The 24,774-nt window shown below is 36.7% G+C and overlaps 3 protein-coding genes across 4 annotated transcripts; 1 reads left to right on the top strand and 2 right to left on the bottom strand.

The window, feature by feature from the left end:
* Positions 1-1,219: 1,219 nt before the first annotated feature.
* Positions 1,220-7,781, bottom strand: LOC122832682 (transcription regulator protein BACH1-like). Of its 2 annotated transcripts, none has more exons than XM_044119676.1 (5): positions 7,629-7,781; positions 5,689-5,946; positions 3,338-4,504; positions 3,050-3,256; positions 1,220-2,354 (listed from the first exon to the last, which is right to left on the bottom strand). In XM_044119676.1, the coding sequence occupies exons 1-5, from the start codon at positions 7,707-7,709 to the stop codon at positions 1,992-1,994; spliced, it is 2,076 nt and encodes a 691-aa protein (XP_043975611.1). In that variant the 5' UTR covers positions 7,710-7,781; the 3' UTR covers positions 1,220-1,991. The 2 variants fall into 2 exon arrangements, with proteins under 2 accessions (XP_043975611.1, XP_043975612.1); XM_044119677.1 differs by having other exon boundaries at positions 5,689-5,963; positions 7,629-7,658.
* A 10-nt stretch (positions 7,782-7,791) lies between these two features.
* Positions 7,792-13,440, bottom strand: usp16 (ubiquitin specific peptidase 16). The gene is made up of 18 exons (XM_044119675.1): positions 13,217-13,440; positions 13,023-13,090; positions 12,752-12,942; positions 12,561-12,664; positions 12,362-12,474; positions 11,786-12,018; positions 11,614-11,709; positions 11,384-11,514; positions 11,192-11,279; positions 10,846-10,927; positions 10,659-10,750; positions 10,176-10,229; positions 9,913-10,080; positions 9,154-9,808; positions 8,946-9,040; positions 8,775-8,861; positions 8,555-8,696; positions 7,792-8,194 (listed from the first exon to the last, which is right to left on the bottom strand). Exons 2-18 carry the CDS (start codon positions 13,081-13,083, stop codon positions 8,073-8,075), a joined length of 2,514 nt encoding a protein of 837 aa, XP_043975610.1. The 5' UTR covers positions 13,084-13,090; positions 13,217-13,440; the 3' UTR covers positions 7,792-8,072.
* Positions 13,441-13,869: 429 nt separating this feature from the next.
* rwdd2b (RWD domain containing 2B) lies at positions 13,870-20,247 on the top strand. Its single transcript, XM_044118735.1, has 4 exons — positions 13,870-14,181; positions 14,270-14,337; positions 15,320-15,688; positions 15,776-20,247. The coding sequence occupies exons 1-4, from the start codon at positions 13,969-13,971 to the stop codon at positions 16,026-16,028; spliced, it is 903 nt and encodes a 300-aa protein (XP_043974670.1). The 5' UTR covers positions 13,870-13,968; the 3' UTR covers positions 16,029-20,247.
* The last annotated feature ends 4,527 nt before the right edge of the window (positions 20,248-24,774 follow it).

The raw sequence follows: 24,774 nt of genomic DNA, 5'->3' as shown, positions 1-24,774 counted from the left end.
CGAGGACTCAAGGCCTCCAAACGTGGGTCGCCCTATTCCCAACGTCACCACAGCATGCCCGAGTCCAGCACTTCTAATAACTGATGTAAACAACATGAGAAGGATTGTGTAATGACTTCCTGAGGAAAAGAGTAGGAGCTTCTTAAAGAGATAGATGCCCAATTTCATGGCGTCAAATTTCTTTTGAATCATGTTTTCTATATATGTAGCGTTTTTTATAACAATTGAAGGTAACATAGTTAGTTGATTGTGCTACAAAATAAAACTATGCAGCACCTGGAAAATATATAATACCATCCCATTAAAACAACTGTGTGCCAGATAGTTTTTGTTATCAACTTTTAGATGGATCCATGCTGCAACAAACATAAATCTGATAACAAGTAGTCCAGTCTTTTGCTTCAGGTGCAGCAGGAACGCATCCAGAAGTTGCCAGACAGTGGCGCTTCAGGAGAGGAGAAAACACTTGTTTGGTTATCTGTATCTTATTTAAAACATTCCTGTATGCTCAATTTGAAATTCCTTTCACATTGACAAAATGCAAAAACACTTTTCTTCTTCAGAAGAGTTAGATTGACGTAGTAAACTCATCAAAGGATTTGGCAATGCTTTGTGAGCATCATGATGTTTTGATGACTGTATCTTAGGGACAAGATTTTTTTTTTTATTAAAGGTTATGCCTTTCTTAATAATACCACATTCTTGTTCTAAGAGTCTATAAGCCATATCAACCCTTGTAGATTAAAAAGCACTTCAATTCATGGTTTGTACAATTTAAAATCAAATAGTTTATTTTGCTTTCTCTATATGACAGGGGACTTAAGTGAGAGAGTGTTTGCATCTCAGTTCAGTAATCTAATTTCAGTTTCAAATGGAGCAAAAGGCCATATGATGCTCATTTGGTCAATTTGGTTACATAAGAATATGATGACTATACCGTAATACCTTGGGCTTTATGCGATCAAACTTATATGTTGTTTGAAATCTGTTTTTTTTTTCATTTTTATTCAAAAATAATGGCCTGCAAAATAAGGTTACTAATGGTAATTGGTATGAAGAATCCAAAATAAATTTTAAATTTGAAGACTTTTGTATTTAATCAATAAAGTCAAGCTTTTGAGGCAGAGCTACACTTCCATCTGCTGGCCAAAGTTTGCAAATGTACAGAAAACAGAAAAAAATCCCTGACTGTGGTGTGTTAAAATGATTTAAAGAAAACTGATTATTAACAAAATGTTTATTTGAATTTGTAATTCATAAAACCATTTTATAAAAACAATGCTCAACATGCAGAAGTACTAACATTTAAAGATAATGCCATCAACATTAGTATTGGGTTAATGTGCAACAGTCCTTAAAACAATGAACATTTTTTCATTAAACAACATAATCTTGTTGATTTAATAGTATACTGAAGCATAAGGCACATTTTTATTCATATCAGATAAGTTCTAACATTTCCACAAAACACTATCAAATTTTATAGAACCATTTCTCAAAATGTAAGAGGATGAAAATTACCGTAGTCTGCATGTGCAATTGCATAATGCTGCTGAGAAGGTAGTTTAGCTCTAAAATTTATTTGTAATCTACTGAACAATTTTTAATTGTTAAAAAAGCGCAATGAATAATTATTTTGTCTGGAAAATAGCTGTAAAGTGGGATTTAAATACAATCAGGTTGTAATTTTCCCTGAGAAAAACTACCTTCAGCTTAGAAACATCCTAAAGACTTCATTTGGGACCAGTGCATTACTATTGAAATCATGAATACGTATTTCTGTGTTCATTGTGGAGAAATGCCCGTTAGATTCACAGAAAATGAAATGATACATATTTGTGTTTGGATTCAGTTCCTCCTTTAAAGCAGGACATGAGTCAATGAAATAAAAAGGAAGCATTTGCAAAAAGAGGACTGCAGTGTAAAACGATGATCAACCGTTTGCTTTTTGGTCCTGTAAATTTCAGAATAACACTGAGACTGTGACCCAATTACAAGCTGTTGGACATGTCCAAACAGGAACTAAGCGAAGGAGCAGAGACAGGACAGCCTGTGTCCTCTGTGCAGGATGGTGGCACTGCAGTTTGAACGGAAACTAAAGGTGGTTCCATCGGTCCACACTCTAAAGAGGAACTCACCATTTCAACGGCAAGCTGTGACTCTATGTTATTTGCTACAAGGCTGGGCGATGAGACGGGAAAGACAGATGAAGACAGGTTAGCGAGAAGCTGCAAGTGGTCCTGGTCAGGCTCGATGTTGACGCTCTTACAGAGGCCACACACATTCTGCTTGATCTCTGCAAGATTTTTCTTCAGCTCTTTTTGCTCCTGAATCAACTGCTCTTTTTCACTTTTCTGTGAGACAGAAATAAATCACAGATAGATTAAAAGGATATAAAGACAGTAACTCATTAGTTTATACATTTTCATTTTTACTTTTTACGGTTTCCTTTAGACAGATATATATTTTTTTATTATACTTGAAACTCTGCACCAAAATAAATCTGCATTCATGATTAAAATATTGATGTGTGCGATGCCACAATTGCAACAGACTGCTTTCCTTCAATATTTGGTAAGATACTATAATTCAGGATATCACAGTCACCATACTAATGTATTAGGCTAATTAGATTTGTCCACAGTTGGTCTATATTTTCAGTCATTGAGATGCTGAAACAACAGCTAAATAATAAAAAGAGAAACACTTCCTAACATCATGGTTAATTCAGGGGAATATGAAGTATTGGTTAACAGAGTTAAAATCAATAAAGTAACGAGCCCTTAAACTGAAGTAAAGTTTTAGGTTCACCAATTTACATAAATATAAGATCAGCTTTGTGTAAATAACCACTCAAAGCAATGTGACAATGGTTTAAAAGTTTAGAAAGTAGCATTTGCATAAACCAAAAATGTTTTTGAAATAGGAGTTATGTTTAGATGCTATATGTGTAGAACTATTTATTTAATGTGAATGATGGTCCTATCAAGTGTTACGACTAAAGCCTTGATTTATAATAAGAAAGCTGAAGACATAAAAGTGAACTTACTAATTTTTTAATTTCACATTCCAGCTGGTGTATGCTGTCGAGCTTCCTCTTCCGACAGCGCTGTGCTGCCACACGGTTTTTACTTCGCCTGCGGACGTCGTGGACAAACTCAAGCTGTTCTTTTGTCAGGCGATGGTCTCTAACGAGCTGTTGGAATGCAGCTCTGCTCAGTTCAGAGATCTGCTCCACCGGGAATGGGAGCTGAATCTATAAAAAAAGACTGAGATGTTAGATGTACTTTTATCTATTTAAACTTATAGAATAAAATTGCTTGTCTATGACAATGACCTCTGCTGCTCTTTTGTGATTGGCCTCCGTGTCCCCGTCTGTTTCCAGTTCACTTTCGTCCCCAGAATTGAGTGGGGAGGACATGCAGGGACTCTTCTCTGCTTGTGAAAAGTTGTCAGCATGTGTACCAGGCTCGTCATCTGTATCGAGATCCCGTAGGAAGGGACAGTCGCCTACACTGGAGTTCAGATCCAAGTGTCTGAGCCAGTGAAAGTCTGAGGCCTTGGTCATATTGTTTTGGCTTGCCGAATCAAGGGATGGCGGTGGAGACTGACCTGGACACAGGTCAGACCAAAACCCTTTAGCTAAATGCTCGGCCACTTCCCTCTCTACATGGCTGCGCTCTCCATTTGCTGCCTCTAAGCTTTGGGGGTTTAAGGCAGGTCTTGATAACCCGCCAGCAGCTCCCTGCTCAGGACAAACCTCATCTTGCTGTAATACTGCAGTACAATCTTCCGCCGTTGACGTCTTTACTGGACAGGAGGCTGAGGCACAGCTGGCTTCAGCACCAAGTGTCTCAACAGTCGGTTCATTATCTGTGCTTCCCACCTCAGTGATTTCTGGTGGATTCTCATCTCCTGGTGTTGACAGCTCACATTCTGCGTCACACCCTACCACACTCCTCAACTCACTTCCATCACTTACATCCCCAATCTGTAAAATGTCTTTTTCGCAAAAATGAGAGGAATGATCGGCTTTGTCAGGGCCTGGGCACGGCAAAGACAACAGGGGGCACACACCATTTGCTAACTCTAAAGATAAGGGAGTCATTTGCGGCCCACAGTTCTCAAAACAAAATTGTTCCTCCCCACTGTTTGCCTGACCCTGTGTGCTCTGAGGGCACTGTGATGAGAAGTCGGTTTGCTCATCACCCCCTGGACAAGCTGAGCTGTTTGACTCAAATGATTTTGCATGGCTACCTTCTACACAGGAGTCCAAACTGGTACCGTGCTCTGAGCTTTGACAGCAGCGCTTACTCCTGACCGCCTGGGAGGTTTTCTTGGTCTCTGAAAACTTGGGGATGAGGAAATCAAAGCAACCTGACTCCAAGTTGCGAAATCCTAAAATCTCAGCACTGGTAAGAATGGCATGGATGTTTTCTTTGGTGAAAAGCAGCTTTGATGTGTAGGCAAATTGAAGCAAGGGTTCAAACCCCTCCACGGTCACCTGTAGAAAACAGACAATTGTTAAACCAGAAGCATCGGCACCATAAAAAGCTGAAATAAAACTTGGCTAACCTTGTAAAGAAGCACTGGTTATTACAATAAAAACAGCTGTATTTAATTTTTATAAACTTAAACATAGTATGCTCTTAAATACGTTCTAATAACTGTCAAGTCACAACCACAAACCTCCATGCATTTTATTGGGATTTTCTGTGATGTACCAACACAAAGTAGTTCATAAGTGAACAATTCTACAACCTCTGACCATTTTCTTCTCATATGTTAGTTTGAATCGTCTTACTCTAACCAGTTTTGATGCTTCTGCTGAAAGAAATCCTTATGGTATGATGCTTCCACCATTTTTCATTGTGGGGGTGATTTGTTTAGGGTGATGCACAGTGTTGGATTCCTGCCACATGGAATTTTGCCAAAAAATCCCAACGTTCACTTCTGGTCTCTGATCAGAAGTAAGCTGATAAGAACACTTTCTTTAGTGTCTTTGCTGTGGCTCCTACATGGTTAGTGGCAAACTGCAAATGAGTCAAGTGTATTTGCATTGCACATTTCAGCAACAGGGCAGTTCAAAGTGTTTTACGCCACAAAAACACAATACAGTCCCCAATTATGAAACAAGCAATAAGCATTACATTTTGTCAAATGCCACCATCAAAATCATCAAACAAATATTCATCAAATATATTGATGAATTGTCCAGGTGTTATTAACAGTAATTCTAAACCAGTGGGTTTTTAGTCATTGTTTCAGAAGTTTTTTCCAGACTAATGGAACATACGAACTCCAATATGAATAAGACTTCCTTCTGCGTTGTTTTCATATTGGCTTTCTTTCTCCCTCTCTTATAGAAAAGGCAAACTCCAGGAGGTGGGGATTTTTGCAGCTTCCCCAGAAACGGATGTTTTTCTCAGTAACTCTCTTGTCGCTCTCAGCAAGTCAGCTATGTCTTGGAAATGTGTAGTTATAACGCAACCCACCATGAGAAGCACAAAGCTTGGGGTAAATAGCCACGCTCTGAGTTGGTCCATCACATAAAGTACACATATGGAAGTTTGCGATTGTAACATGAAAAAATTCCGTAAAACTTCAAACAGATGATGCTTTAACATAATCTACAGAACATAACTAGCAGTTTTATAAAATCATTTAGGTGAATGCTGGAGCACCAACCTCTTCAGGTAAGGAGATGATGGGATTCTGTCTGGTGACACTAGTAACCCTACTACGAAAGTATTCGCTGCATGAGGCCAGGACCGAGCAATGGGCCCGAAAACTCTGGTCCTCCACCAACAACGTCACGTCACACAAGATGTCCTGCTGCCTCTGCTCATTCAGACACTGGAGAACGTGGGCACTGTGCAACGCAGACTGAAAGGTGAACGCTGATGTGCGAGGAGTTTGCAGAGTCATGGTTCTTAGAGGCTCACCCTAGGAGGCAAAAATGGCTGGTTGTAATAGTTTTTAAAAACAAGACAAAAATGTGATTATTAAATCAGTTGGAATTCTTTGTTGTTATAGTTCAGTTTGAAAATGATCTTTTTACGGTAAATTACAGAATAACTACAGGATTTTTTTTATGACTTTCTTCTTCATTTCTTCTAACTTCTTTAACTGTCAGCTGCTTGAACCTTTTACATCTTTTCAACTTGAGTAAACACTTTCTATGGGGACTGTGATCAGAACTTTAGGATGATAACTTCAAAACATTCACTTTGTTGTCTATAAGCCACTTTGTAACTTAATTCTGTCTATTAAGAAGACCTATTTGTCTATTTGTGACCCAGAATGGTTTTATGAATTTGGCAAGCTTCCCTCGATTTCCTCCTACTGTAACAATAGTCATCATGACTCTGTGGGAACCGATCCATGAGCAAAAATGATCTCTAATGCTTCCTCTACTTCTGTTTTACAATTTGAGCCTCATAAATGCTGGCATTGTCATCTGGGAATTACTGACATCAGGGAAGAAAACAAATACACTGATGGAATAACCTGATCATTCAGTATGTTCAAGTATTCATCTGGCCTAATTCTTTGGGCATATAATGTTGCAGAAGCTGCTAAATAGTGGCTATTTGCTTACGCACTATTTGGTGACTTTTCTTTGGTCAGGCAGTGTATAATATAATGTAATTGTGTTTTTTTTTTTTATTTATTATTGCCTCGTTAGTCAGGGAAATGCTTTTCCTATGCAAGTAAGCAATGCTAAAAGTCAGTAACCTTTAATGATCTGCAAATATTGTAGTCTGATAATGGCAAGAGGTTTTAAACAATAAATGCTATTGGCTAAGAGGCATTATAAATCTCCTAGCTGAGGTCGTTTTCATAATTATAATCAGCATTTTTAATCGCCTCCAAGGATAAAGAGGTGGATTGATAAAACATTATGTTTTATTCACAAAATATGTTTAATCTGTATGCTTTAAACGTTTATTAATATTTTAAACATTTTGATATCTATTAATTTTTTAAAATGTATATTACTACATGCAGTATTACGTCATAATCAAGATAATCGACAGCTTTCGGTTCAGAGTCATAATAAAAATAAACGTATGGCAATACATCAAGAGTATGAAAAAATACATACGCATTTATGTTCTACTAGTGGTACATGTATAGATACAAAGAGAACAAACAGCTGATATGTTTAGATTAGAATAAAAACACAAAAGAAAAGAATACATGCTTTACACAACAAATCTGCTATCGTCAATACTATGGTGAACATATCTACTTGAAATTAGTTGCAGGGTTATCAATGTGAACTTGCCTGCCCACAAAATGGATTAAAGTTTGACATTTAAGCTTTAAACAAGTTCAGCAGCAAAAAAATGCTGACTCATGTTTAACCAAGTTAAAAAGTAAGAGTAGCAGCGGAAAGCGCCGAATATCTGCAAATTCTCCAGACTTCTACGTATTTCCTTTCAAAACCAAACTCTTTATTACATTTATAGTCATAAAACTGTTTCATTTTTTTTTTACGATAGGTGGGCCACACCGTTAGCTTTAACTGCCTCTTCCTTTCTGTTGTTGCCTTAAAATATGAGCATCCGTTAATAACTTTAAACGAACGATGTTTATTAGAAAAGAGTTAAACATTCACTGACCTGCCATGTTAGATGACTTACACTGACATAAGTAAATTTGGGAGATTGTGGTCGACCGAAGCTGGACTTTCCTCTTATCATGTGACATTAGAAACAGGAAAACCAAACAGCGCTTACTGCGCATGCTCCGTGAACGTCAGCGAACTACTCCACACAAAAAGACTCCGGTTTAACGGCTTTTAATTACATGAGAAATTATCATAAAAATAAACGAAGGCAATTATAGATTTCGTAGATTATCATTCGCCCCTCATTTCCCTGTTGGCCTAATGTTTATTATGCTGAATATAATGACTTATATTTAGCAGAACAACAAGTAACTCAAATATTTTTTGTCAAATATTCTTTATGCAAAATTTATACAAGTCCTAGATAGGATTTCTTGTGCATGAAGTTGAAGCAGCAAGTCGGTTGGTCTTTCCTGAGTATATATGCACAGTTAAATTAGAGGATTCTTTCGTAGAAGAGGAGGTAGGCTTGGCAGCTCTGAACTTTACTTTCACTGACAGCTTGAACACTTGTATCGCTGATATGGAACCAGGATCCTCTGGGAAGGTCTGTCTCTCCTAAAAGGGAAATTGATTATTACTGAATGTAATACACCTTGGAAAAGTATATACTGAAGAGAAACTTTATGTGAAAACAGTAGTGTTTTACTGTAGGAAAGTGATTTGTGGTTTTTAAATTACTGTAGAAATAAAAATATGTGATTTTTTTTTTTAAATGTGGCCTTGCTGCAAGTCTTTGAGAATGTTTTTCATTAGCTTTATGTTTTAAGATTTCATTTAAATCTAAAAACCAAATGACATAAACCCCCACGAAAATGCATGGAAGACTGTGATTCAAACGTGGAAGAATTTCAAGGGCACTAATACTATTTTCAGAAATTATCTGTTCTACAGACTGACATACTCAACTCCACCTACCTTGTTTACCATTTGATGAGGATTTTAAAGAGTCGGGTCGAGCTTTTACATAGGCTGTGTAATGACCTGACCTCATAGTCCCACTGTGCTCTACGACACCATACAGGCTGTACAAAATCTGAGTGTCTCCTTCAGAAATATTCTGTGAGGAACAAAGTATTTGTCAATAATTGCAAAACTGGTTGTTTTTAAATCATAAAGAAATATTTCCAGCACTAACCTTGCATTTGGCTGCACAATAGGGAGCCAGATCCAGAATCAGAGGAAACTGAACATGTCTGTTCACTTTACAAATGCTGTAACCGTTCTACAAGAAAGAGACAAAAGTTAATGTGTTTTAAAAAAACAAAAACAAAACAAGGCTTAAATACACTTTATCAAGCTGTCGTACCTGCTGAAATCTTTTCATATGAAGGGTAAGTACAGACGGTGGGGAGGAGACCAACATTTGTTTCAAGGCATCAGTGTAGATGTTCTTCTTAGATCCTAAATCCATCAACAACAACAACAAAAAAAATTTCGGATATATTATATTTGGTCACTTTTAAAAACACTAAATATTTGTGGGTCATGTTAGTACGATGAGTAAACCTATGTACCTCCAGTTTTTTCGCCCTTCTTATGTCGCTTAGTGCAAGTGACACACAGCAGACTATTGTTCTGTGTGAGCGTTTCCACTTCGGTGAACTGAAAAAGACACGACTCCACTGAACACTCCTGTTTCTCTGGGCTTCTCCTGGTGGACAGGGTGTTGAAGGCCAACTCTGGATCTTGGTTTATTATTGTATATTCCACTTCGTCTTCGCTCTCTGTGGCTGGATCCATGGAATCGAGATCCTCTATGAATGGGTCATTCAGAGTCACTTGTTCCAGTTGATTTGCCAACTGCGTGTCCAGTTCTCCTTCCAAATCCGTGTTGGATGTTTCGTTACATGAGGTGCTGTCGTGCGAGTGCTGCTCCTCTGACAAGACGGTGAAACGGTTGCTGATTGACGATTCAGCTAATGAGACATCATCAGTCAGTGAATCCTTGTCTTCCTTGTTCTCCTGCTCGACATTCTGATCCTGTTCAGATTCACAGACAGGTTTAGGATCTTGTTCGTTCAGTGAGTCTTCCTCATGTGGCATATGGTCAGCGTTCTCTGTGTCCTTTGCCTCTTCAGTAACATCAATTTGGTCACCATCTGCGTTGCTTGGAGATGTTGAACTTCCTAAAGTTATTCTGGTTTCCAGCTTGTGCTGCCGTTTCTGATGCTAAAAAAGAACACAATGTATATTTCAAACTTATATTACACACCAGAAAAATTTATTTACACAAAAGCTGCAAAAAAATTACATATTTGCAATTAATGAAATACCTTTGCTTGCTTCTTTGCCTGCTTTTTAGCCTTTTTCTGCTGGTACTTGCTGCTGCCCCCAGTTGTAGAATCGCCATTCCCGCTGATCAAATCAGAGCCATTTCTCTCATCTTGGCTTGATTCACTGGTCCTTGGAAACACTTTTTTGGGGTTTTTCTTTCTGTACGCCTGCAAGAGGTTGTCACACACACACACAAGCATGTTAATGAAAACATCTCTAGGACAAACATCAACTCATGGTCTAAAGAAAACATTTGATTCACCTCATCGGAAACAGGCAGGGAAAGATCCAAAAACATCTCCGTAACAACAGACACCTGGAAAAAAAAAAGTGAGGGAGTAAAGGCTATTATTATGTACAGCGATAAGGATTATTATATTTTGTCATTTTACAATCAAACTTCCATATACTTCATTAAGATTTTATGTTATCCTAATTACATTACACTATGTAAATTTGAAGTGGACAAAGTGGCAGGGTTTCCCTGCTGGTCAGAGTTCATAAGACGATAGCAGAAATTACAAACGGGCCAGATTTGAAAAAATAGTGTTCAGATATGGCTACGTTTGGTTTATATGTTTTAATAAAAACTTTCAAATACAAATGTACAATTTTCCTCAGAATTCCCAATGACGGATTACTTTGTGTTAGCTAGCATAGCAGATAAAATCCAAATAAAATACATGCAAGTTTGTGACAAAACTATGGAAAAAATGTGAATGAGTTCTGTGCTACAAGTACACACAGTTTTGCACTCCTGGCACATTATTGTGCTGGTCATTTCACCGCCGAAAAGCTGGTCCACAAAGTTTTTAGGAACTCCGTTTTTCTCATACTCTTAAAAAAATGGAACACAAGAAAACACAGTGAAGACTACTAAACATCGATTTTGATGCATGCAAGATGGACCACACCGGGTTTAATCGGCTTACCTTTTACTGCAGCTTTTATCTTTTCTTCATCTGTAACTTTACTTGACTGTTTCAAACTCTCTGTAATTCCCATGCTTACTCTCTACAGAACAAAGTTTAGACAGAAATTATGAAAAAAACCATAAGTAGCCAGACCCAGTATCTGTTTTGTAAAATATACATATAAAATAATTTTGTGTACTAAATATGGGACATTTTGATGTCCCTTATTTATATAATAGAATATAATAGTAATTCTATTGACTTGTATAATGACTATTTACAAATACTGTGGTGTGGTCGGAAATAAAGAGAAAACTTTATTTCTGGTGTGATATAAAGGGAAATCCGTTAAAAACATGCATACTTTAAGTTCCTCAGCTCTCATCCCATCCAGCAGGTAGCGGAGAAGCTCCTGGCTGTCTTGCTGCTGAAATCCTTTAAACCTGGCAGCCCTGCAAAGATTAGAGGAAATGATGAACAACTTCTAATGCATCCAAGGACAGAACTAAAAGTAAAGTTCAGCACTTGCACTTCATTGAATAATAATGACACTTACTTTTTACAAACTTGCGTGAACAACTCGTGCGGTGTTACCACACCCCTTTTGGACTCCTGGATCTCATTAAGCAGCTTAAACAAAGCCAATGTAAGAGACCCAGGCTGGTCTAACTGCACTAGTATGGGCTCCTGCACTCAGAGTGAATAAATGTACTTTATTAGTGACGGTCTAAAAACTGGGTGAGGTCTACGTGGGTGAGTAAGTGGCTATGCACAGTGAAAACATACCAGATTCAAGGAGGCATGGGGTTTAATGTTGAGGCTCATTTTCTCTTCTGTTATTTTGTTGAGCATTTGTCTCAAGAGTTGAGTTTGAGAAAGATTCTGCAAATGGACAGTGATAAAAATGATTAACTCCAACCTCTCTCTAGACTAAAATATGCTAATGGCACAACTTTACCTGCAAGACTGCGTTAAAGAAACACGTGTTTCCAAGATTACTCAGCCCTTTCACTGGAACACTGCAGCTTTCTTCAGGTGCGTTGTGGTTTTGGGGTTTTACAGCATTCTCCTTTTTGATGTTTTTCTTCCGCCTATTGCTGCCATCTTTGTTCTGATTGTCCCCATTTTCGTCCGTGTTTACAGCTTCTGTCTCCGGCTTAATTTTCATCTCATCCACATCCTCTTTCACTCCTAAATAGGGAAAACAATTTGGTAATACAAAGTGCATGTCATTTATTTCATTGGGCTGAAAAATTATGATTTTTCTTGTCCTTCTCTCTGTGAACAAGTGATTTGTCTCAACAAGAATTTTGAAGTATCCCTGTTATTAATAGACAAAGATGGATGACTTTTAGAAGGAGCAATTAAGAGAAGATGTAGTCTTTGTAGACTACACCTTTACCACCTGAATGTGAAGAATAAAGTTATTTTTATAGTAAGTCCTCTAAACATTAAATCTACTAAAGCAATAATAATAATAAAAACATTTAATCCCATATTTGAATAAAACATCCAGTTACTCACTATAACCTACTTTTCTGAGGTCTCTTCATGGGATCTGTAGAAATCTGTTTTTTCAGGATGTTCAGCAGCTGTGCCAGTTGCCCTGTACCCGAGTACTGAACTTCATCATCACATATGTAACACCTTGAAGAAAATAAAATACAACAAAAGACCGGTGGTTTTAATACATTATATTTGTTCCTATTTATCACACAAAAAAACATGCTCACCACACACTCCAGTTGTCCAAACCGACCACCAGGCAATGTGGATCTGATCGAGGAGTTTCATAATGCTTGATGGCATGCTGATTCTCAGAATCTCTCCCACAACCCTAGTAAGAAACAAGAGGATAGTCATCTAAAAAGATTCATACACTGAAAAGATAAATCAATGCCATAAAGACCTATTATAAACGCACCCTATGTCCACATTTTAGGCACATCCATAATGGAACGGTTTCCTCTTCAGATTCCTCTGACTTGGTCGTACTGATATTTTCTTCATTGTCGTCATGCTTGCATTCTTGACATCTCGTCCAATCAGAAACAGCAGACAGTTTCTTTATAAGAGTTTGGTCAGTGCCTTTCCTAATATGTCTGCAGGATGGACCTATGCAATAAAAAACAATATTTTTATATTTTTCAGAAGGTTATGAAATAACATGCAAGTCATTTGACTTCAAATTGTACCTGTGAACTCAACGTCTTCATCCTCTCTGAAGCTCCTGTCTTTACCTCTCTTCTTTCCCATTCTTTACCTAAGACAATTCATTTAGTGATGAATGTCAAAGAGAACGTTTACCTAAGAACGTCTTAAGGAGTCACACAACACTGTAACATTTCAAGAGAACAAATGTGACAATAAACTCTTAAAGTCAACTTACTGTCGCAAACAGAGGCTAAAGCCTTTAACGTTTTCAGTTTCGTTTACTTTGTTCCGCTGGGCTCCTAAGTCCGGACATCATTAACTTATTTCCGATAATAAAAGCAGGAACGATTAGACGTATACAAAATAACTTTGGATCAGACCGATACGGTGATTTTATTCAAAAACACCAGATGACACACATGCGGCCAAGAGAGGAACCAAAATGTGATGTGTGTTATAGAAACCACATGAACCACCACATGAACTTCCGGGATCGTACGTGAATGACGCCTCCCATATTGTGAGTGGCATTTTTTATTGAGGAACGCATATATGCACGCACACAGCATATTTTAGAATACGAGTATTACCTTTAAACTGAGTCAAATTAAGTGATTAGATTTTTATAGGTAGGCTAAGCACGCAAGTAGAACTATTTAAATGTTTGTCTCATCTATCAACATGCTACTACAAAATGAGCATATCTTTTTGTTGAATAAATTCTTCCTCAAATCAGATTAACACAAGCTAATGTGTTTGTTTCCTTTGGGAAAGAAGCAAATATATGCACATCTGCTTTCCAAAATGAACCAATAAGGCACTCACAACATGGCGGAAGCGCTGACGGACCGTTAGTAATGGTCGACTACTTCCTGTGTGCCCCGTTTGTAAAAGTCCGAGTTGAAATCTCCGGGAGTTAACTAGAAAATTATTTGGGATTTTCGAGGTATATAAATGTAACTCAACGTCACTATTTGTTTTTAAAGCATGTCTTACATGGAGTGGGCCGAGTCTCAACTCGCTGAGGTAGAGCTGCTAATCAGCATGTTTCCCGGTCAGGACGAGCTGGAGCTCACCGACCAGCTGGCTCTGGCTGAACTCAGGAGCTACGTGGAAAACTCGGCTTCTGGGGAAAAGCCTCCTCCCGCCAGACCCCAGTTTTTCATCAAACAGAGACTGGACTCTTCAGTTACGAATGAGGTAATGAGTGTGTAATGATGAGCTAAACGTTGTTAATTTATAAAGGTTTAGTATTTATTCTGTCCTATCTTAACTTGTTCTGACATAGACGGAGTTTATTCTGTCCTGTGCCTATCCGTCTGAATACCCCAGTGTGTTACCTGATATAACAGTAAGGTAAGCATGTCTTTTATGTGTTGGTTATTAAAATAAATGTTAAAGGTTTTGAATAAAAGACCAAATACTTAACTTTATGACAACATACTTGATATACAATACCTTCATACTGCTTTCACAGTTTCTTATTACAACCATAAGTCTCATTGTAACATGTCATTGGGCTTTCATATTGTAGAGCAAATCAAAGTAGCGACTAAATGTGAAGCGGACTACCGGTAGTTTACAATCAGTTTAGTAATTAGGTATCCACAAGACAGTGTGTCATTCAATATCACCATACGGCTGTTCTTTGAAGGTCTAAGAGGTTTGATAGACAATATTTCCAAACATACAGCGTCGTGAGTACCAAAGAACACATCAAACAGGTCATGCTAAAGATTCTACTTCTAACTAAATAATTCTCATGAAACCAAAAGCGGAAAACATATTTCAAATAGTTTTACTATTCTAACCCATACTGTCATTTTAGGGGATTAGCAAACATTTTCAGTTAGAGTTTAATGTTTTCACAATAAATTGTTTAGCGTTTTCACAATAAATCACAATTCTTATCACAATAAAAAGAAACTGCAAAATAGACTGTATTTTTGTAAAGAAATATTGAAAAAAAACCCATTAGAATTTAAGTGTGTATAGCTAAAGGCGTACACCAAATGACTTTCAACAAACATTAGTTCTGTAAAATATTGACTCAGGGGTACTGAATACAATTTCAAATGACACTTTTCAGATTTATTTTTGGATTTACATGATCCATTTATACATCTACTGGCTTTCTTCCTTCCACCCTGTTTGGCTGAAAATGTTTGAGAACTGGAGAAATATGAGTGTGGTAAACTCTGGAATCTTGACAGAAAAAGTTTTAGAACTAGGATCATGTAATGAATCATCCCTTTACTTCACACTAGCACTTTGTGTCTTTTTATCTGTTTTCCAAAATGTATGTATTAATTGATCACATGTTTTATTGATGGTCTAGGTGTTCAGCTCTTAGCAGGGCCCAGCAGACAGAAGTCCAGACAGATCTCAATAAATACCTTATGAAAAACTGCCTGGGAGACTTATGTGTGCTTGCTGCAGTGGACTGGGTGAAAGAAAACCTGGAACATTTCATTAAGAAGAGCTTCTCAACAGCACCGGCTGCTAAGCTGGAGTCTGCTTCTCAAACTACACAAGAAGTTTTCAGTCGACTGTGGATCTACAGTCATCATATCTACAACAAGTCAAAGAGGAAGAACATTTTGGAGTGGTCAAAAGAGTTGGGCCTCTCAGGATTCAGCATGCCTGGAAAGCCTGGTATTGTGTGTGTTGAAGGTCCTCAATCTGCCTGTGAGGAATTTTGGTCCAGGTGCTTTTTTGATTACTTCTGCTTTTTGAGAATTTTGTAACAGAAAAAAGATTGCCATTGTTAAAAAAAAACAACTTTTTATTTCAGAGTGAAGGTTCTGACATGGAAGAAGATCATGATTCGACACAGAGAGGATATTACCCTTAATCGCCAAGGCGACGACAGCAACACTGTTGAGAGTTTAGACTCCCTGCGCAAATTCACAGGCTTTGAAGAGGCAATGTTTGACCCTCATGGGAATAGAGGCAATCACATGGACCTTGGACAGCTCTACCAGTTCTTAAATGAGAAGGGCTGCTGTGATATCTTCCAGATTTATTTTGGCATTGAAGGCAGGTAGTAGTCAAAGTCTGTGCACAGGTTGTGATTAAAGTAAAATAAATTAACCATTTTCTTTGTTTTATTAAAACAGCTCCAATGATAAAAAATACAGAAAGAATTACTCTGAAATTTTAGAGATTATTTCCTTATTTTGGCAAAACTAAAGAACACTGATTAAAATAAAAGTGATGGATCATTGGCAGATCCCCAATATGTTCCTAATATTAAGTTCTATTGTTTTTCAGTTTTAGTTTCATGATTTCCATTTTTAAACAAATTGCTCTTACAGCAAAATCTTGTACTTCTGTGTGAAATGTCTTTATAGATATTTGCTTAACAATTTACAAAATTCAGTTTACAATATTAATGTGTTTAAACTTCTAAAAGATCACTTTTAGCACAATTGTTTCAATGTATAGGCACCATTATCCAGATTTTACCTGCTCACTAAAAGTGCATTTTAGCACTTCTTTTTCAAACTGAGTACTAAATGCCAGATGACTTTAGAAAGTCCTGTTAAATTAAATTTTCACAATTATTAACATTTTTACATGAATGCAAAGTTTTAATTTGCAAACTGAAAGTGTCCAGCAGATGGCACTAGTAGATAATGGAAATGCAAACATTGTATTCTGAGAACTTGGGTTATATGAAATCGATCACTTGTAACAGTAGCCATGGATCACTTGTAACAGTAGCCATGTGGTTATTAAACGTTCATTTTGTATAATATGTTAATCCAAATCAATGTTATATATTTCATTTATGGTAAATAATCCAGTTATGTAATCTGAAATATTTGGGCTGGTTAACCTTTTTCAGACAGAATTAAAAGGAAGTAATTTATACTTGAATATTGAATTTGATGAGTACCACTGGACTCAAGGTATTTTGTTGAGACAAACTGTCTGGTCTTGTTCTCTGTGCATTCTTGGCATCGAGGCAAATTTTGTTCTGGTGTGGTTTTGTCTGCTAGGGTTGCCCCATGTTGTCGAATCCGTTTCTGGTTTTTCATTGACTAGATCTCAAGGCATCGTCATGAACAAGATGTTTGTTTGGGAAACATCAGGGTCTCATCTTTGCTTTTTGCAGATGATGTGGTTGTATTTTGACCTTCAGTTTGAAGTGAAAAGGTTCACAGCAAATGAGAAACAGGTGAGATGAAATCCAACTCCTCTGAGTCTGTGAGTTGAGTCCGTCTGTTTAGAAGGGAGCCTGGTCTCCCTTTTAAAATGGAGTGATTCCTTGTGGTTTAAGTATTCTGGTGTAGTGTTCTTTAATTTGTTTTGGTCACACCTAAATAATTAAGATCATCCAACAAATTGTAAAATCAGACAAAGATCACACACGCATATCTAAAATGCTGTTTTTAAATTATTATTTTCATTTAATTTTAAAAATACTATCCAAACACTTTATTTGAACCTGAATGACAAGGTGAAGTAGGATAAAATATTTATAAGAAAAAGAAACAACTCTAAATATTAATATGACATTAAACTTAATTTTTCACAGTGGGCTTTCTTGGTGATTGTGAAGACTTTGTAGTATTACACAGTAAGTAAAACTGCTTGTTTGAATTCAAATTATTCCTGCATTTAGTTACCGAGTTTTCTTCTACGAGACACCAAAGCCATCACTACCCATTTCATGTTCTTTGCTTTCCTCACTCAATTTTAGATAACAGTTTTCACCTGATAAACATTACCCTCCCAACACTGGGCACCTATGGACATCTTTTTGTGGTTTTTTAAGATTAGCCAGTCCTCTTCTTTATTTGGCCCAGAAAATAAAGCAGAACTTGCACCTTTATAGCCTAAAGCTTCCATCCAAACTTTTCCTAAACAAAGACTCGGAATATCAAGCTTGGTCAAGCAGACCAATTGACCTTTAGACCTCTATAGGTTAATTTAAGGAGATCTCGTATTTCCTTTAAACAAAACATTTAAAACATGAAAGGTATTGACTATCCTGTATATTTAACAGTTGTATATTTTAATGTGAGATAAACTCATTTTTAGTGTTTAAATTAGTGAATATTTTCTGTGGCGTTTTATTGTAGAGGCCATCTGGAATTATGTCCTTTGCTCACAGAAGCATTTAAAGAAAAATTATTTAGAGAAAGCATTTACATGTTCAGATAATTATTTTTTTTTCCAAATTCAGCAATTGCCATAGGAATGTAATTGTACTACTCTACTGTGAATCAAAAGTTTTAGTTACCATTTTTTAACAAGCTATATAATCACAATACTGCTCCACATCTGGCAGGATATTGAAGTGGGATGATTATCCTTCTCTTACCTAGACAATGTGAATTTAAGCTCCATGTCAATGAGATGGTTCAGTAGATCAAGGCTCTGCGGTTGTGGGAATTTATGGGGCATTTCAGTTTTCATGGGCCCCTGTGACTTCAGCATCATTATCACAAAACAGCAGCGAGACGGTGGTGCAGGAGGTGAAGGTTAGGGCAACAGTGCCGTTTATTTCCCTCCACCTATTCGCTTCACTGTATTTCATTAAGTGACATGGTCATATTTTTCTGTGAAATAAGAGCTTGGTTGTGACTAGCAAGCATAAATTGAATGTTAGGTTTGTTTGAAGGTTCACTTATTAGAAGTCAAGAATTTAAATAGAAGGCACCAGTTAATATCAAATATTGAGATTGATACCATTCAACAATATTTGTGAAATGTTTAATGAATATTTCAGGATTTACAAAGCTTTATGTTCAAATATCAGGTTTGAGACAGGTAAAATGTTGGTTGCAGTTGGTTCTTTTTGTGTCTTCACTTTGTGTAAAGCCAGATTAGTTGGACTTGGGGGCTTAAGCTTATAGCATCCAAAAGAGTTCAGACAAAACTGGATTTCTGCTACCCTAAAACCACTCAAAAAGTAAAAGAAATGTCATGGGGGATTATGTGAAACCTATTTCTAAAATCTTTTAGCTGTCATGCTTGCATTGGGCAGTTATATAAAAAAGATTTATTTTGGAGGTGGTGCAACACCAAAGATCTTCCAGTATGAAAGAGAACAGTGAATGTAAAGCATCTTCAGTCTGGGTATAAATATCTATTTTTACTAAATAAAAAAATAATAATTCTTGTTCCCTTAATTCATTACAACCTTTGTTTTCTACACCTCTTTACTTTTCTACTTTTCTCCCAAAAAAAATTCTTCACGTTTTGTTCTCAGGGTGTTTCACACAGGAAGATCATTAGTGGTGCAACACCTCTTACATCCATTTCCAAGCATATAATCAACAACTTCTGTGTCGATATCCTCTCAATTTAAACATAGAGGTTCATAAAATAGCAGTCTTAGAAAATACAATAATAATTTTGAGATTAAAGTTCTATATGGTTGAAGTAGCAGTTTGTGTTGGTTTTGGGCTCTCCCAGACTAGACACACATAGACATTCTAGATGTACATGGAAATAACGGCACAACTTCAAACGGAAGTAGACCATTAAACAGCAAAGCATCCAAAATGTATGTACATTCAAAATGTTATGCGCCATGGGAAATGTACACACTGTATTACCCTCAAAACACTATTCCATTTGTAGCAAATAGGGGAGGGAAACTTCACGAAAATAGTAAGGTTTGCAATCCTAGACTGTGAAAATCAGAAATAATTAAAGGGATTTAAAAGCACTGTGCATTTAGACCACACTACAAGATGTACTTTTACTAAAGTAGTTTAAGTAGTTTCGCTGTCTTCTGTGTTTGTGGAGTATATTCCGTGCTGTGCCTTGACATAACGAATTCATTATGATTATATAATATAACTTGACAAAATGCATTCATACAAAATTACTCATTATGTTAAAAGAGCAATATCTCACCATGATATTGCTCTTATGGTGTACAGGCATAAAGAGCAATATCAGTATAAAGCCTGTAAACCAGAAGTACATTTGATTTGGCTGTAATGATGGAGTACACTGAAAGAATGAAGGAATGTATTCATTTGTATTCAGTGCTTGAAGTTCTACATTGATTATAGTTGTAAATCCATTACTATGTCACAGGGGCTGCGCTCCAGAACTCCTAAAAGAGAAACAGTCTGTCAAATCTCTATGTGCTGAATTACCATTTTCAATTCAGCCAAAATAAACTTGATAATCAAAGCAATTAACAATGCAATCAAATGCATTTCCAAGTGTTGTGTTAAAACTTTACTTGGTCTCTTTTGGGATTCTGGACCTTCCCTCCTGATGACCCCTCAAGGTGAACTCTTGTATGGTTTGTCACCCTATGAATACCAAATATGGTTAAATTAAACATTTTCTCTTGTCTCACTTCTCTTTAATCAGTTTTCTTACCAAGCTCTCTGACTGGAGTAGTCCCAGAGCTCCACTGTTCCACTGACTGGCATTATAAAGCACATAGCCATGGTTTCTCTTCTGAACAACTATACACCACACATCCCACTGGCTGTTTTGTGCTTTTTGGTTGCCTTAAGCAGCTATTATCCACTGTAGTGCTACAAATCAATTCTGTCAACTGTCAGGTATCATAGATATTTGCTTATTTGTCATGTGTCTTTGTTTCTCATTTTAAACATGTTTGATTTTAAGATTTACAGGATTTTCTCTACCCAGTTTCTCTAGATTGTCTATCTCAATGCACTGTGGTAAGTTCCCACACACTACTTGTTTACCATCTATCCAACTTAGTTCAGTTCCATTTATTTATACTGCACCAACTCACAACACATTTTGTCTCAAGGCAGAAAAAAAAGGTCAGTTTAGAATTTCTGGTCGAAGATGAAATTGGTATGTGTAGAAAACGCAGAGGACCCAGGGAAAATATGCAGACTGAACATCAAAAAGGAAATTTGAAAGAGTCCTTGCTGAGAGGCAGCAGTGCTGACTAACACACCACTCTGCACCCCATGCTTCCATCCATGTTTTGTCTTCCACATATCGGATATGAGGGTTTAGATTGTGGAACCCAGAAGTCCATCTCCCTTCAGCCACACTTCAGCTCGTTTTGGAGGATCCTTTAGTGCCTTGATAGATCTGAAGTCCCTTTAGTAACCTCTGGGTCTATCCTGGATCAGTGAGAGATCTTAACATTTTAAGGACGAGCCCTGGTAACTATTTTTGAAACAGCTCTATAAAATATTAATATTAAAAGTAATAGCATATTGCAGCTCTACTATTGAATTATTCCGGTATATTTTACAAAATTGTTCAAACTGCACCACAATCCTACAGCTAAAAATACAAGAGTCAGCTGAGGTGAACACTGCCAGCAGCTCATTACTGTCAAGAAAAAAAGATCAGCTGTTTACGGTACATGCTTTCCGAATAAGTTTTGGCTATTCAGTTTTAACGGTATGTGCTTAACTTGTTATGATTATCTTTGAACAACATGATTAAGATTTTTTTTTTTTAGTGGATGAAGAACCAAATGTTGAATCACAAAGATTAAATTTCATGTTGTCCTATGATAATACTATGATAATGAAGCTAATGGCACCACCTGATTCCCACCCACATCTAGACAGCTGGCATCCTGCAGGCACAGCAGTTTGTCAGAACCTTTTCAACATGCTGTTTACATATTAATATTCTGTTGCCAGTAAGAGCTGCCAGTTTGTCTGGAAAATACCTACAGTGGAACATAGGAGAGAATATGTAGATAGATGTCCATGTGTCCTATCGTCCGTCCGTCCATTCAGGATCAGCTTTGCTTCCTACCTTCAGTTGTCGGCAGAGGATAGACTAGGTATACTTTAGCCTAGTCTTCAGTCTGTCATAAGTCCAACAAAGAGACACACAGGACTGACATGCATGCACAAACACTCTCTCACCTAAGGGCAACTTAGAGTGGGCAGTTTTTCTAATATGCATGTTCTAGGATGGAGAAAGGAGGGAAAGTACCAAGAGAAAACCCACTCATGCATCTAGAGAAGAAGCAAACACAACACTGAAATGCTTGGGTTGGATTTAAACCTAGAAGGTGACCATCCTATAACTCTGATGTGTTAAAGGAGGCCAGATGGCCTTCATCACATCTGCATAGCTGGGTCTGGTGTCTCTGTTTGTCCTTTTGACAAAACTCCAAGGGTTTTCTGTGGGATTTAGGTCAGGCCAGTTTTATGGCCAATCAAACAAAGTGGCGCAATGGTCAATAAAACAGGTATCAGAAGCTTTAGCAGTGTGGAAAGGTGCCAAATTCTACTGGAAAATGTAATTTGAATTTCCACAATGCTTATCAGTCGAGGGAATCATGAAGAGCTATGAAATGTTCTGATATACCACTTCACTGGTTTAGGACTTTATATAACACTAACACCAACAGATGACATGACTCTCTAAATTATCACTGACAGTAGAAATGTCTCACTGGACCTCAGTCCTCATTGCTGACAACAAGAAATCATAATAAAAATACCAAATTAATGCCTGAATTATATCCCACCATCTGTGCATAATTAATCTATTGTTCATATATCTTCAAGAATATTGCTTCAGGAAATGAAAGAAACTTAATGCAAATTCAGATAGTTTGTTCAAAGTCTTTATGTCTTTTTGGTAAATTTTAATTGATATTTATTTGTTTATGCTCAAAGAGATGTAAAGATTTGTCAGCGAAGCTGATTGTTACGAGAAAATGAAAATGACAAAATATGACAGTTCAGTATACACAGATAATGAGTTTGACTTTTAGAACTCAATTATGGAACTACATGAAAGTTTTTCATAATATGAGATGCATCTGTAAGTCTCTATTTTTAATTGACAATATTGCTATAAAATAGTGTCTATTCTATTACTATGGATGGATTTACAGTCATAACAAATATTTTATGATTTCAACATAAAAATTATCTGTCTTTTACCACACTATATAATGAGGTAAGTCTAATTTAAAAGAAAATACATCAAACAAACATATAACCTAGATTTAGTTATGTAATTATTTACTTAACTATTATGTAGCCACATTTTCAACTTAAAGACCCTTGTTTCTGATATTTCAAACCCAAGATGACATGTCTCTTTTGATATTTAAAGCCAGTCATCTCCCAAAGATGACTGGCACAACGAACTTACATTAGTCCAATTGTGCTTTACAGAGTTTACATAAAACTGTAAACTCTGCTATCAGATTTTATATTTCCAAAGAAAATGATTCGTCTTGATTTGATGATTGATTTATAAAAATTTCAACTTGATTAAATTAGTACTGTAAATGAATGCGTAGTTAGCATTTGTCTTAAATCATTTACACTGTACTGTCTCTAGACATTTTCTTTTCTTTTCTTCTTCCATCATTCAATTAAAATTACAAGATGTCTGTATTAAAATAATTTGTTAGATTAAAAACTTTTTAATGGCTTTAAAAAGAAAATGTATATTAAAAACCAGAGAAATCCTTTTGATGTCATTTTACCGAAGCAACAGTTCCAACTTTAATTAAGTCCCTAGCGAGTTACTTAAAGCAACCTTTATTGCTCAGATTCCAACAGATGGCAAGCTGTTTATTGCATAGCTTTATGCTACAGGTAGAGTACCCTCTATCCTTCCACCACTTCCACATATAGCAACCCTTTTTGTCCATGTCATTTTAAATTTACCCCAACAATTGCAGACAGTTTGTTTTAATTAGGTCTGAAGGTACGGTGCAGAATAAATCAAAAGGCAGACATACGATCCCTGAGCAGGCTATTTAAAGATGAACCACAGAGAGTGAGAGTCAGTTTAGATGAATGAGTATAAAATACATGCTTAGCCCCGTTTCTGTCATCAATCCATGGGCCTGCGTGTGGCCTCATTCGAGTGGGGAAGCCACTACCACAAAAAAAGGAGCCCCTCATGCAGCAAATCAAGGAATCGTCTCTGACTGTACACATTCATCCAAACTAACAGCATTGTAATGCATCCTCGGGGATTTATAAGTTAGGTTCTTTGTTCCAGATCATTTGACACCATCCTTGTAAAGCACGTCACTATAGCTTTGAGTGAGCTACAAAATCTCAGGAAATATGATCAATAACAGAGAAATCTCTAGAAAATATCCTTTAATCCTGTGTTGAAATCATCTTGGGAAGGATTTTGTAAGGTAAGGAAAGGTGGATTTGATCCCAATGTATCCCAAAATATTTGGATAAATAAAAGCAGGCGACAGTGCTCCCTAGTCATCAAACCTTAAGCGACTTGGATTTTGAGCTGCTCCAGTCTTCCTCCAAACTATGGGACTCTGTTTTCCAAATGATGAACTTTGAGAAGAAAAGAGGACTTTGAATTGACAACTATCAAGAAAGCAAGCGTTGCCATAGCTGTGTAGAACATAACATGATCAAAATATAATCTCTCCATATTGAATGAATTCTTACTTAATATTCAAATTTTCTGAAAAACCTCATTTTAGGTTTCTGCTGCCTGTAGGCCATAGTAATATCCTCACTAATAAAATTTTCCAAACCTCCAGAGAAACGCACCTACATTTACTCAAATAGTTTGTGCTTTCCTCAAATGTAGATATCAAAATATTTGTGCAGTCTGTCATGCTGTGTTTATGTATGTTTATTACGTATTTCTAAAAAATTAACAGAAATGGAATTTTGCCTTTTTAGCGATCTACAATATCACTAAAAAAGCATCGTTGGGCTGCTGACACCGTATTTAGTGCCAAATTTGCAGTTCACAAAATTTCTAAAAGTTTTTCTCGATGAGGAAAAATAGTTCCAAAATTGTTCTGATAAAGTTACATATAAAAACATGTAATATATATTTTCTGTTGAGTAT

The sequence above is a fragment of the Gambusia affinis genome, linkage group LG06 (genome assembly GCF_019740435.1).
Source record: "Gambusia affinis linkage group LG06, SWU_Gaff_1.0, whole genome shotgun sequence".
Classification (NCBI taxonomy): domain Eukaryota; kingdom Metazoa; phylum Chordata; class Actinopteri; order Cyprinodontiformes; family Poeciliidae; genus Gambusia; species Gambusia affinis.
Note: the sequence above shows the minus strand (reverse complement) of the source record. Positions and strands in the feature narration are given on the sequence as shown.

Excerpts from the sequence above, each read along its gene's own strand:
- LOC122832682 (XM_044119676.1), bottom strand. The coding sequence starts at position 7,709 with ATGATAAGAGGAAAGTCCAGCTTCGGTCGACCACAATCTCCCAAATTT. Across the intron at positions 5,947-7,628 it reads TAAGTCATCTAACATGGCAG|GGTGAGCCTCTAAGAACCAT; the intron begins GTCAGTGAATGT and ends TTTGCCTCCTAG. Across the intron at positions 2,355-3,049 it reads AATGTGAAATTAAAAAATTA|AAAAGTGAAAAAGAGCAGTT; the intron begins GTAAGTTCACTT and ends TCTGTCTCACAG.
- usp16 (XM_044119675.1), bottom strand. The coding sequence starts at position 13,083 with ATGGGAAAGAAGAGAGGTAAAGACAGGAGCTTCAGAGAGGATGAAGAC. Across the intron at positions 11,515-11,613 it reads CCCATGCCTCCTTGAATCTG|GAGCCCATACTAGTGCAGTT; the intron begins GTATGTTTTCAC and ends CTCTGAGTGCAG. Across the intron at positions 8,697-8,774 it reads ATTGTGCAGCCAAATGCAAG|AATATTTCTGAAGGAGACAC; the intron begins GTTAGTGCTGGA and ends TGTTCCTCACAG.
- rwdd2b (XM_044118735.1), top strand. The coding sequence starts at position 13,969 with ATGTCTTACATGGAGTGGGCCGAGTCTCAACTCGCTGAGGTAGAGCTG. Across the intron at positions 14,182-14,269 it reads ACTCTTCAGTTACGAATGAG|ACGGAGTTTATTCTGTCCTG; the intron begins GTAATGAGTGTG and ends GTTCTGACATAG. Across the intron at positions 15,689-15,775 it reads TGTGAGGAATTTTGGTCCAG|AGTGAAGGTTCTGACATGGA; the intron begins GTGCTTTTTTGA and ends TTTTTATTTCAG.